Consider the following 13713-nt stretch of genomic DNA (forward strand, 5'->3'; position numbering starts at 1 on the left):
CGTCTGTTAAAAATATCTCCTGAAAAGGGTTCGTGATAGATGTAGAATTTAGAGAGCCTGTCCTGCTGGAGAGTTGAAAGACCCTGCTCTTTTTGGTCTGACAATTTGATAGGAGATTAAAATTGGAAATAGATTTTGTTTTTCACTTTTTCAATATTGTCTCTTTTTTATAAGGCTACTTTTAGAAGTTTCTATTTATTAAAACATTAATTCAGGTATCATTGCTGATGTATACTAAGTTTATTAAAGATGCAGATATTGCCATCTTCGGGTACTTTCTGTTTAAACTTGAGCCCGGTGCTACTTTGGAGAACTTGGGGCCATCATTAATCGGTCTTTCCACTAGTACATGGTAGCTGTGAATGGTGCTGCTAAGCCAGGATGTGGTATATTCCAGAGTTTTAGTTAACTGATGTCTCCAGGTTAATGAAACCAATGATAATACCATGAACTACATCAACCCAAGCAGTTCACAGCATTTAACACATTTTGAATCCCAACTCTTGAGATTTTTTTGTTTAGTGTTTTGGAGTTGTTACAGGATTTTTCTTTTTAGGCTTTCTTGATTTAGCCAGTGGGATTCAGCACTGGCCCTGAAAAAGTTCTCTCGGGTTTTTTGCTGGGCTCCTGTTTATTGTTAAAACAGTATAAATGCAGTGTGTTAATAATTTAACTCCGAAAATACTTAAAGAAGGCAGAGTATTTTAAAGGATTCAGAGTAGAAACAGTACCCTTGTTCCTGTCCCTTTTGCGCGAGCCTCCAGTGTGAAAAATAGGGCAGTAGAAAGTTCCCAGTTGCCTTATAGAAAGAGCAGTTATCTTCTACAGCAATTTCAAAACTGGGTCGTAGGACTTTGCAGCTGGAGCAGTTGTGACTTTTACTCCTCGTGGGAACGGCTCTGCGCCACTGAGGAGCAGCAGCTTGTCCAGGTGACCTGTGCAGAACGCGAGAAGGAGGGTGTGGCTGAGGGGGCGGGCGGCGGGCCGGGGATTGGCCAGCGGCGGGGGCGGGGAGGGACCGGAGCAGGACTGCGCAGCCATGGCCGCCGCTGGCAGAGCCCGGGTCGCGCACTTGCTGAGGCACCTGCAGAGCGCAGCGTGAGTACCGGGCCCGGTGGGCGGGCGGGCAGGGGCCGGGAGGATCCAGCCGCGGCCCGCCCCCCGGCGGCGCCCGGTCCTGCTCGGTGCGTTCTTCCCGCGTCTAGTTTGGAGAACTTGGGGCAGAGGCTGCCCCAGCGGGCCCGGGCGTGACAATGTGGTCACGGTGCGCGGTGGGGCAGTTTTGCCCTGCTTGTCCTACCATTAAGAAAACTCGGGCCCAGAGAGAACATTGTCTCGCCCTACTTCAGGCAGCGGGGAGCTTGGCACAGTGACCTAATCAAGTTCATTTATTCAATCAATACATTTATTGGGTGTATATTATATAACAGAAACTATTCTAGGTGCTGAGGACACAAAAATAGAAGGCTCTGGGATGGAAAAGTTCTATGGGATCAGATGGTGGAGCAGGTTTAATTTAGGTCTATGGAGCACAGCAAATGGAGCGAGGTGGGGGTGGGTACTGGAAATGACAAGGCGTCCACTCCTCAGGCCTGCACAGGAAGGAGGGGCATTGAATAATAGGACAAATGGTTAAATAAGGAAATTAAATAATATGTATCTGATGCCCCCTCCAGAGAGGCCTGATACATAGAAGCCACTCAATAAATGCTTGTTGATTGTACAAGTGCACCAGGCCTGGAAAAACATGGACACGTTTGAGCTAAAGGTTGAAGATAAATAGGGGGAAAGAAGGACTAAAGAGGAATTTCTAGCAGAAAAAGAGCAGCACCAGGAATCTAGAAATGGAAAAGAACTTGTAGTGCCAAGATCTAGAAGTAGGTAAGGGCTGGGCCTACCTTCCTAAGATGAGATGAGGATAGAGAAGACAGGTGGAAAAAAACCATAAGCAAAAAATGGCCTACACTACTGGTCACCTACTGTGTGCCAGCACTGCCCTGCATACTTTATATACACTACGAAAGTTGTAACAATCCTATGAAATATGGCATTATTCTCCTCATATATTAGATAAAGAAATAAAGAAAAATAATTTCCACCACAATATATAGCTTAGCAAGTGACACACCCCTCATTTGAAACCACACATTCCAGCTTCACAGCCTATGCTTAGGAATTGTGTCCTATAGTTAATAGAAAGCTATGAAAACAGTAGTTCTCACAGTGAAACACTGATATCTTGAGATGTGCCATGAAAAAAAAAATTCCATGCCAAAAGAAGTTGGAGAGACTGCCCTCTCTTGTGTTTCCCTTACAGAGACTCAGGATATACATTAGCATCAGGACATGAAAGGCTCTGAGAAATCCCGCAGAAATGTTAAGCTGTGTTTGAACTATTCTAAACTTGTGTTCTCATAGAATTATTTTTATCAAGCAACACAATATTTCTTTTTAAAAAAATATTTTTATTGATAAATCTTAGCATACAAACATTCCATAAATGGTATATACATCAATGGATCACAATATCATCACACAGTAAACAACATGATATTTCTTGAAACCAGTAATGCAGAACAGTTTTTTGGTATTGTTGCATGAGAAGCAAGTGTGGCATGATTAGAATTGTTCAAGCATTCTGGCTACAGTGAAGTGGAGAGAAAACGCTGAGAGATCATTTTTTAGTGCCTCACTAAAATGATGGCTTCAGGTACCAAGGTAGAGGCAATTGATTGAGAGGTGGTTGTAAGAAATATGCAGTTGGCTGGAATAACAGGTTCTGTATTGATTGATTAGATATCAATCAATATCTAATTGGGGGATGTTGAGGCAGAGGGAGGAGCTGAGGTTTCTGGGTTCAGTGTTGGGGTAAACATCAGGGGTATTTACAAAGACAGGGTCTGTAGGATTGTTAGCTTTAGTAGGAAGAGTATAACATCAGTCTTGGACATTTCCAGCTAGATATGCCTCTGACAAGACCAGATGAAGACCCCCAGTAGGTAGCTGCATGTGTTGTTCTGGAGCGCAAGAGCATCTCAGGACCTCATCCAGGTTCAAAGAGGTGTACACACCTCCAGGTGTGGTGATAAAGGTCTTGCAAAACTGTCAACCTGGAAGGAAAAAGCGTTGAGGACAGAAGTCCCAAGGAGCAGCCCTGTTAGAGCAGAAGTAGCGAAATGGTGCTTTGTTCTGCATGATGTCTTTCTTTTTAAAAAATGGGTCAACATTTAAAAATTTATAGGATTCACATAAAAACCTGGAGAAATTGGGAAATGGAGTCTTTGGGCCCACATTTCAGTCTGAAAAAAAGTCTGCTGGGGCTGAGGTGGCAGCTGCCTCCTTTGGACAGACCTGTACCCCCATTTCCTGATAGACTTCAGCCCATGGCCCTCCACTCACCCCAGGTAGCATACACACTACACCGTTTGCTTCACCTGCCCAGCCTCCTTAGGTGTAGAAATTTGCAAACGATTTGCGATTTACAGATTGAATAGGGGAAAAGGAAACAGCTTTAGAGGATCCAGAGGCATGACCAGAGAGGCGAAAGGGAGGCAGTGCCTCTTAGGGGTAGAGCAAGGGACAAAACACGCTAATATCCCAGCCATTGTGGAGTTTATATGTGCATTGGGGGGCGGGGGAACAACAAACAAGTAAAATTTAGAGTCTATTAAATGCTGGTACATATTAAGAAGAAAATAAAGCAGGGAAGGTAGATGGGATATTGGGCAAGCAGTATAATTTTGGAGAAGATGGTCAGAGAAGACTTCACTGTACTGGTTTCCCAAGGCTAAGGTAATAAATTACTACAAACTTGGTGGCTTAGAACAACACACATTGATTCTCTTACAGTTCTGGGGTTCAGAAGTCCAAAATCAGTTTCACTGGGCCAAAATCAAGGGGCAGGTCTACATTGTTTGAATTCCTTGGCTCATGGCTCCTTCCTCCATCTCTGAAGCCAGCAAAGTAGCATCTTGCTTCAGTTTACCTTCTTCTGGGTCTTCTCCCTTTGCCTCCCTCGTCTGTGATTGTATTTAGGGCCACCCAGATAATACAGGATACTGTCCCCATCTCAAGATCCTTAATTTGACCATATCTGCAAATTCTCTTTAGCTATATAAGGTGACATTCAATGGTTCCAGGAATTACGGCCTGGATATTTGGGGGGCCATTATTCAGCCTACCACATTCACTGGGAAGGCAACTTTTTTCAATTTGAAAAAAAATTAAGCTTTATAACATAAAGCATATATTTTATAACATATAAAATATAACATATATACAAAAAAGCAATAAATCTCCAAGTACATTTTAACAAGTAGTTATAGTACAGATTTTAAAGTTTGGTATGGGTTACAGTTCCACAATTTTTTCATTTTTTTCCTCTAGCTGCTCCAAGACACTGGAGACCAAAAGAAATGTGAATATAATGATTCAGCAGTCATACTCATTTGTTAAATCCTATCTTCTCTGTTATACCTCTCTTTTTTTTTCATTTTTGTGATAAATAACATATATTTTAAAAAAACAATGAATTTCAAAGTGCATTGCAACAATTAGTTGTAGAACAGATTTCAGTGTTTGGTATGGATTACAATTCCACAATTTTAGGTTTTTATTTCTATCTGCTCTAAGGTACTGGGGACTAAAAGAAATATCAGTAAAATGATATCTGCATTATATCTTCTCTGTATAACTCCACCATCACCTTTGATCTTTCTCCCACTCTTTAGGGGTATTTGGGCTATGCTGATTCTAACTTTTTCATGTTGGAAGGGGCTGTCGAATGGAATAGGGGGATGGAACTAGTTGATGTTCTGGAGAGGCTGGCCCCTCTACATTTCAGGACTTATCTGGTCCAGGGACCATCTGGAAGTTGTAGGTTTCTGGAAAGTTATCCTAGTGCATGAAATACTATATAATGCCCTAGGTATTCTTTAGGATTGGCAGGAATGATTTTGGTTGGGGGTTGGCAGGTTTTGATAGGTAGCAAGGTCTAACTGAAGCTTCATAAGAGCAACCTCCAGAGTAGCCTCTCGACACTATTTGAACTCTCAGCCATTGATACCTTATTTGTTACACTTCTTTTCCCCCTTCTGGTCAGGATGGCATTATTGATCCCATGGTGCCATGGCCAGGCTCATCCCTAGGAGTCATCTCCCACACCGCCAGGGAGACTTTCATCCTTGGATGTCATGTCCCATGTAGGGGGATGGCAGTGGTTTCACTTGCAGAGTTGGGCTTAGAGAGATAGAGAGGCCACATTTGAGCAACAAAAGAGGTCCTCTGGACCTAACTCTTAGGCTTATCTATAGGTAGGCTAGGTTTCTCCACTACATACATAAGCTTAGGAAGGCAACTTTTATGAGAAGATCTGATGGAAGAAGGGAGCAAACCATGCAGCTATGTAGGAAAGGCATCCCCAAGGCTGAAGTATGCTGGCATGTTCACTGAAGCAGAGTGAGTGAGAGGGGTAAAAGGTCAGGGAAGTTGGGGGCAGAATAGGGAAGGGAAGAGGGCCAAGGAAGGAAATCAGAGTGTGGGATCCTGGAAGTCAAGGGAAGAAAGAAAATGTTTCCAGAGAGAAGGGAGTGACATAATGTTCACAGATTGCATAAGACTAGGACAGAACTGAGACTTGATCAGTGTATTAGCAAGGTGGACTCATGGGGGCACAAGCCGATTGTAGAAATTTCCAGAGAGAATGGGAGAAAAGGAATTGGAGAGAATGCATATGGTCATCTACAGGAAAGGAGAGAGGTGGGGTAAGCTGTGGGAGAAGGAAGAGGGACAAGAAAAGGTTTGTTTTTATTTTTAATAGTATTTTAATAATTTAATATGATAAGGGGAAATGTAATTTTAATGCTGATGATTAAACTCATAAGGGAAACGTTGATGATTCAGGAGAGAAAGGGAAGAACTGCTAATGTCTTCAAATAGATGAGAAGGGCTGCAGTTTAAAAGGGGAGTGGTTGGCCTTGGTAAGAGCCAAGCTAATGATATCTGCATTATATCTTCTCTGTATAACTCCACCATCACCTTTGATCTTTCTCCCACTCTTTAGGGGTATTTGGGCTATGCTGATTCTAACTTTTTCATGTTGGAAGGGGCTGTCGAATGGAATAGGGGGATGGAACTAGTTGATGTTCTGGAGAGGCTGGCCCCTCTACATTTCAGGACTTATCTGGTCCAGGGACCCATCTGGAAGTTGTAGGTTTCTGGAAAGTTATCCTAGTGCATGAAATACTATATAATGCCCTAGGTATTCTTTAGGATTGGCAGGAATGATTTTGGTTGGGGGTTGGCAGGTTTTGATAGGTAGCATGACTAGTAAGAGCATGGTAAGAGCATGACTAGTTTATCAATAAAACCAGGAGGGAAGACAGAAGCATCAGACCAGCTTCAGGAAGGTGAGGAGATGATGTCCTTGCTCTAACTGGTTTCTTCAGCTGCTTAGTTCCTTAGAGAGAGTCTGGAAGAAGCCCATCAGTGGTTTCAGGCCATTCTAAGAAGGTGAGAGAACCCCACCTCGCTATCCCTATGCCAGGTTAGGCTCTGTTTCTAGGCACAGTAGGCAAAAAAAAAAAAAAAAAAAGGTTCAAGGAAAGAAAGCACCTACATCTATTTATTTATTCCATCAATACTAAGGCTTACATTGTGCCCAGCCCTGTGCTAGGCACTAAGGTTAGATTTTGGAGAAAAGGTAGCTCTAACCCTGCCATCACAAAATTCAGAGGCAGAAGACAATAAGAAAACGGAACTCACAAGACGGAGTGATAAAAGTTTTAATGAGGAGGTCCCAGTGCAATGGACCTCAGAGATGGGTGTCCACCCAGGTGAGAGGCCAGGCTGGCAGGTAAGCAGGCCATTTCTAACCCAAGTGCCATGGTGAGCCACTGAAGGGATTAAACCAAGGGAGTGACATCATTAGAAAAATGCCTCTCACCACAGTTGTAGGGATTAGAGGTGGCTAAGGTGGAGCTAAGAGATGTCAACCAGGAACTTGGTAGTAAGAAGATGAGAGATGACTCCAGAACAGGGGTCCTGGAGAGAAATGGGTGTTCTGGGAGAGATGTATTTGGGGTCTTGGTGCTTGGTTGACTTTACAGTGTGAAGGAGAAGGAAGGTCAGAATAGCTGAAAGCAGTCCAGAGCAGAAGCCAACATTTAAGGAATCGGGGTGGAGGATTCAGAAAACCAGACAGAACAGATAGAGGAAACGCAGGTGAGTATGGTGTCCTGTTTCCAGAAGGAGGCAATGGCCAGCATTGTATAGTTCTGCGCAGTGAGCACTGAGAGCTAGGGGTTGTGGAGGCAGAGGTCTGATTTCAGGGGTGTGGGAAGCAATGAGATGGAGCTGGCAAATGTAGACGGGGAGGGAAGAACCAGAGGATGAGCTATAGGGACCTGAGGCTGAAGAGTTTCCAGCATGAAATTATTTTAAAATCTAACTGCAAGGATCAGGTGTAGAGGGAAACTAGGAAATAACAGGACAGAAGGAGGTCCAAGCAGACAAGAGGGGGCATGATTCAAACCACAAAGAAGAAAGGGTCGAAATGAAAAATCGAGGTAGCCTCCCTGCTTGGAAAAAAAAATGAAAAGGGGGTGGTGGAAAGGAGCACATGCTCCCACTTGCAGCTAAGAGGATACTGTAAGCTTGAATTTGAATATTTCTTTCACTCTGTCTCTCTTTTCTTGTCCTCGGAGGGCGTAAGGCAGGACAAGCCTCCCCAAATAAAGTCCACCCGTGAAGAACAAAGTCCTGGCATTGCCTACTTGCACTTCCCCAGGGGCCTTGCGGCATTTGTTAGACTAGCTGGGCTTCTCCTGGAAACGGCCCACTTGCGTTTCCAGCTGCTACCACTAGATGGCAGCCCGGCTTCACGGGATCCCTAGGGTCTCCTCCAGCTGTCCAGATGTTTTGAATTTCTTAATCCTCAGAGTGTTTGCGATCATCTCGGTCGTCTAATCTGTCCCGTTTTCCCCTTGCTCCATTTTCATCCCAAACTTTGGAGGTAGAGGAAGAGGATTACGGCACCCAAGTTCTCTGAGACTCCACTATGACAAAAGTCCTCTGGGGACTAAATAGCAACCTACTAGCCTTTTCCTGTCCATCAGCCAGGCAGCGGGCGGAGGAAGGGGGTGGGGGTGCAGAAAAGGGTGGCCGAAGGAACAGGAGATCACCAGGACGGGGAAGGGAAACAGAAGCCAAGAGAAGGAACGTTTCAAAAACGAGGACGCGGGAAATCCGCGGAAACCGCAGTGAGGAGGGGAGGGGTGGAGGCGGGCAAGGAGGAGGTAGCCGGGGTGAGCGCCGAGCAGGAGAGGATTTTCCGGAGGAACGGGTCCAGAGCTTGCTTGAAAAAAAGTTAAACTCCTTGGAAGTATTCGGAAAATGATAAGGCGGTTAACTTTGGGAGGGAGAGACTCGGGTTAGTTTGGTGACGCTCCTACCTAGCCAGGACCTCAAGGTGGCCGGGGGAGGTCTCCCCAGAGGGCCCATCGCAGCTGTCGCAGGCTTTATTTAGGTGCTGGGCGAATAGGTGAATTCTGAAATAATGGGCCTACAGACCTGCAGAGTCTGTAAGGCCTTGGCAATGATTCGGAGTTTTTGCTTGTTTGTTTGTTTTCTGTTGTCCAGTATTTTGCCAACAACGATTCCTTCCAGAACATTTTAGGACTAGGATGCAATGTGCTTCTAGGATGCAAGAAGGCTTCTTGTCTTTTGATTTACCTGTTTCACTTCACGTTTTTCTTTTTTTCCCTTTCCTTAGATGCCAGTGCCCAACTCATTCTCATACTTATGCCCAAGGTAATCATCCATTTTATGTTTTTGAACCAGCCACAATCACCGTTTCTACAGTTGGCTTTTATCATACAGTTGGGCCAGAAAATCAGTGCATGTAAAGAGGGAGGTTGATGAAAATGGTTACCTTCTCACTCTGAAATTCCTAATATATAGTTCTGATTGTATGGTGTTTGCTGAATGTATGCTACTGACTAAATGTTTGATTAAAGTATATATTCAAAGCTATTTTACAATGTTTTTCTGTATTAAATAGAATTATTTGCCAATGCTGAAAATGGTGGCACGGGTAAGATTTTAAAATCATCTAAGTTCATCAAACAGTCTTTGGAAGGTTGTAATAAATCTCAAAAGAAAGAAAGGGCAGAAAAGCAAAGCGGTTCCTACAAGGAAAAACTTGTTGGCATCAATTTTTTTAAAAAAACATTCTATTCCTTAATAACAAAAAGCAATGGCAGTAACTTTCACTTCCCACAAACTTCTTAATCCTTACCGAACTCCATTGTTCTCAGAACAGCAGGAAGCTCGCTGTAGCTTTTCCGGGTCCTCAGAATGTCATCTGAATTACTGACACAAAAACTGAAGGGATGGACAGAAGGATGCCTGTCCTAACACAATCCTAAGCAGAAACCCACAGAGAAGGTTGCGGGGAGTTGAACTATCTTGGTGCTTCTTCCTGCCAGGGAAGGGCTTCCCCTTCAGGGGAAGCTAAGGGGCCCATGAACATGTGCAGAATTTTTGTCTTCAGTTTATTTCCTCCCATTCTGAGTTGGTTTTAACAAAGAATCACTAATTTTCTATTCCAGGAAAGTTAAAATTAATAATTTAGAGAAAGATAATCTCACTGTTTTCTAGGATCCAATTTATGTCTTTTCCTGAACTTTAGTAGCAGGAATAATAGATTTATTTCTTTAAAGTTTATAGGCACCCAAAACTTTTGTATTTTTGTCTTGAGAAGCCAAAAGTAGATTGTTGTCTCATTACTTAAAAAATGGTAGTGAAAAGTATTCTGGAGATTTTTACTAGGACAGATGTGAGTCAAGTAGATTATATTGATGTACTAGAGAAATGTAAATATCTCACTGTGATAAATTACCTGTATGAAAAAATCTTAATTCAAACAAATTATTCCAGTTGTAAGAAATGTAAGCAAGACTCTAATTAGTGAATTTAATAATAATTGTTCTAAAACAATAACAATTTGGGCCTTAGCTATGCTTTTTATTTGCTTTTCATCACCAAGACTTAAGTAACAAAACAACCCTGAAGAAATTGTCTAGACTCTAAAGGATTTTTGCACATTATATTTTTTAAAATAAAATATATCAATTTCGATGAAAAGAATATTTAGCTTTTCTTTTTCACAAAATCAGTGTTGACAACATTACATTCTACCTTTAATATGCAGATTTTAAGTTTGATTTGCTGTGCAACAATGAAACCTGAAAAACAAATATATTTTAAGATAAGCCTTCAAGGAAATGCTTATGTTCACTGTTGGCATACGAATATATTATCAAATAGCATTTTTTTTTGCTCTACTTTTGAGGACTACTCTAATGGTGGTTTTTACATTTCTAGCTCCTGGACTTTCACCTTCTGGGAAAACAACAGATTATGCCTTTGAGGTACATTTAATCAATCCATTCTTCCTTTCCTTTTTGAATGACCTGAGAAAATACAATTATTTTGCTAATGCATTATTATTTCCCTTCAAGTCTGTTATTAAGTGATGTTCTGACATCTCAATATTGCACCAATCAGGCCCTATTTAGCCAAGTACCTTTTTTAGGTGGAATATAAATCATCTGATAATGTGAGCAATATCTTGAATACTATCTTCGGTACTGTCATTAAAATATGACAGACTTCTGCTCAGAGATACTGGAGACCAACAGAAATATCAATATAGTGAAAAAAAAATATGACAGACTCTCCAACTTGTACATGCTATACATGAAATCTCCTGTACTTTTGTAATTATAAGAATTCTAAAAGAGGTCAAAGTAATCTACTGAAGCAAGATGAATTTTTATCCCACTCTAATTAAGTCATTATTTGTAATCAGCTGTTTAAATCCCTGTCTCCTACTAGTCCAAGGAGTCACCAATTGAAATGTTGCCAGACAGTGAATTGAGTGAGCAAGTTGGGTGAGGGCATGCTGGGATTCCTGAATACCCAGGCCCTGCCTAAAGGGTGCCGTCTGCACGCCACACGAGGGCTGCCACGTGGGACGCAGGCCCAGTGTTGTTAGATTGCAGTCTAGACAGATAGAAATGCAGACTGTCACGCTGGCTATATTTTCTTATCCTGATTTTTAAAAGTTATTAACCAATTAAAAAAAAAGAAATTTAAATATAATATGGATCAAACGAAACATGGCTTCTGCCCAAAGGTGACCCATCATCCATCAGTTTAAAAGCTCTTCTCTCAGCTTTAAACTTCATGCGACCACGTTTTCTCATTCGTAGTTATATTCCAGAGCCTAGCACAGTGCCTAGAATACGGCACATGCTCAGTAGGAGGTGGCCGGATAGTGCACCTGTGCAAGGGTGGGTGAATGGCTGGCTGGCTGGATAGTTGGATGAATGAATGATGGGCTGAAAAGAATGATGGAGGAGAAAACATTTAAATAAGCAATAGCACATAAGAAATTTGAGAGGGAATTTAGATGTGAGGGGTGGAGAAGGCAGGCAATTCAAGGTGAGATGCAGTTGAAAGCATATGATGTATTTGAGGGGAAAGTCGGTAATTTCAATGCGACTGGAACCAGGGTCTCCTTGAAGGGGGTGGGGAGTCTGAGGCCAGATCAGGGTGACCACACTAAGGAGAATATACTTTATTCTCTAGACAATGAGGAACCATTTCAGGGTTTTGTTGTTGTGTTTTTTTTAGAAATAGAGTGGTCAACTCTAATACACCCAAAACTTAAATCTTTTTTTTTTTCAGATGGCTGTTTCAAATATTAGATATGGAGCAGGAGTTACAAAGGAAGTGGGCATGGCAAGTATTTGGAGTTGTCTCCTGTTGTAAATGTACACATTTTTAAAACAGTTACTAATTGACAACAGTCAGGTCCTTTATTTTTAAAGATGCACACTGTTAAGTTTGAAGAGCACATTATGTAATTGTAGTGCGTTCAAACCTAACACATTATTTTGTGATTGCAGGACCTACAAAACATGGGTGCTAAAAATGTTTGCTTGATGACAGACAAGAACCTCTCCCAGCTCCCTCCTGTAGAAGTAGTTATGAATTCCCTTATCAAGAGTGGCATAAACTTTCAGGTTTATGATAACGTGAGGGTGGAACCAACGGATACAAGGTATTCTTGGGTGGTGATGGTCAGTTCCCTTCAGGAAAAGCCAACACATTGCATTGAAAACTTACCCCTAGACTTACTTAATGGCATGGCAACTGACTTCTGAGGGATATTACATAATACTTGTTTTTCCTTTTCCAAGCTTCATGGAGGCCATTCAGTTTGCCAAAAAGGGAGCTTTTGATGCCTACGTCGCTGTGGGTGGCGGCTCCACCATTGACACCTGTAAAGCTGCTAACCTGTATGCATCCAGTCCTCATTCTGATTTCCTCGATTATGTCAATGCCCCCATTGGGAAGGGCAAACCTGTGTCTGTACCTCTTAAGCCTCTGATTGCAGGTAAAGACTCCTAGGTTTTTCCCTTTTGCAAATGGCAAAAAAGCCTTCAGAGGGATGGATGTCAAAAATTCCAGGGCATATGTTTCTTTTCTTTTTTTTTTTTTAATTGAGAAATCTTCACACACCTACATTCCATATATGATATAAATCAGTGGCTCACAATATCATCACATAGTTGTGTATTTATCACCATGATCATTTTTAGAACATTTGCATCACTCCAGAAAAAGAAATAAAAAGAAAAAGAAAAAACTCATACATCTCATATCCTACCCCCTCCCTCTCATTAACCACTAGTATTTCAATCTACCCAACTTATTTTACCCTTTATCCCCCTATTATTTATTCTTTATCCATATATATATTTTTAACTTTTTTTATTGGGAAATATAACGTATATACAAAAAAGCAATAAATTTCCAAGTACATTTTAACAGTTTATCCATATCTTGTTATTTATCTGTCCATACCCTGGATAAAATGAGCATCAGACACAAGGTTTTCACAATCACACAGTTACATTGCAAAAGCTTTGTTATTATACAATCATCTTCAAGAATCAAGGCTACTGGAATAAAGCTCGACAGCTTCAGGTGCTTCCCTCCAGCCACTCCAATACACCATAAACTAAAAAGAGACATCTGTATAATGCATAAGAATAATCTTCAGGACAGCCTCTCGACTTGGTAGGGCATATGTTTCTGACACTTTCTGATTTGTTCATCTCAGTGTAATGATTTGTTTGGAGACCAAAACAGATAGCAATTCATTCATGTTTTAAATTTCTGGTCTCCATTGTTGCACAGAGAGGACAATATGGGTCAACAGCAGGAAAGTTTGCAGTTTAAGCTCCGAAGTCAGTATGTGGGGAAAACAAAGGTCATCACTTATATATTATTAGATCACTCTGTTGGCAGGTATTTGTCTTCTAGACCCCTCTCTGCTTTGTCCCATTTTGCCAGCTGGTATAGAGTTCAAGGGGAACATTGGCTATTATTTTTTCCGGTGTTGACCCAACCCTTTATTCCAGATAATGGCTCTTCAACTGACCTCAGGCTTTGTCTCTGGCTGAGACAGGTCTTGCTCTGGGTAACATCTGCTCTGTGGTTGCCCAGGGTGCAGACATGCAAATTTTTAAAAGAATGGCTTGTCTGTTCCACTAGGAATTGGGAACCTTCCGGTCTTTTCTTCTTTCCCATCATCAGCCGCTAGCGTGTGATCGCTTTAAATTTTTATAGCTAAAATGCACT

General features: G+C 41.8%; 1 protein-coding gene across 1 annotated transcript in view; it reads left to right on the top strand.

The window, feature by feature from the left end:
* Positions 1–1016: 1016 nt before the first annotated feature.
* ADHFE1 (alcohol dehydrogenase iron containing 1) overlaps positions 1017–13713 on the top strand; it is a 55592-nt gene continuing 42895 nt past the window's right edge. The window contains exons 1-6 of the mRNA XM_077166904.1: positions 1017–1098; positions 8771–8808; positions 10384–10430; positions 11752–11805; positions 11973–12127; positions 12267–12463. Of these exons, the coding sequence (XP_077023019.1) occupies positions 1040–1098; positions 8771–8808; positions 10384–10430; positions 11752–11805; positions 11973–12127; positions 12267–12463 (550 nt within the window). The 5' untranslated portion in view covers positions 1017–1039. The remainder of the gene's footprint in view (positions 1099–8770; positions 8809–10383; positions 10431–11751; positions 11806–11972; positions 12128–12266; positions 12464–13713) is intronic.

Source organism: Tamandua tetradactyla, chromosome 6 (genome assembly GCF_023851605.1).
Source record: "Tamandua tetradactyla isolate mTamTet1 chromosome 6, mTamTet1.pri, whole genome shotgun sequence".
Taxonomy (NCBI): Eukaryota; Metazoa; Chordata; class Mammalia; order Pilosa; family Myrmecophagidae; genus Tamandua; species Tamandua tetradactyla.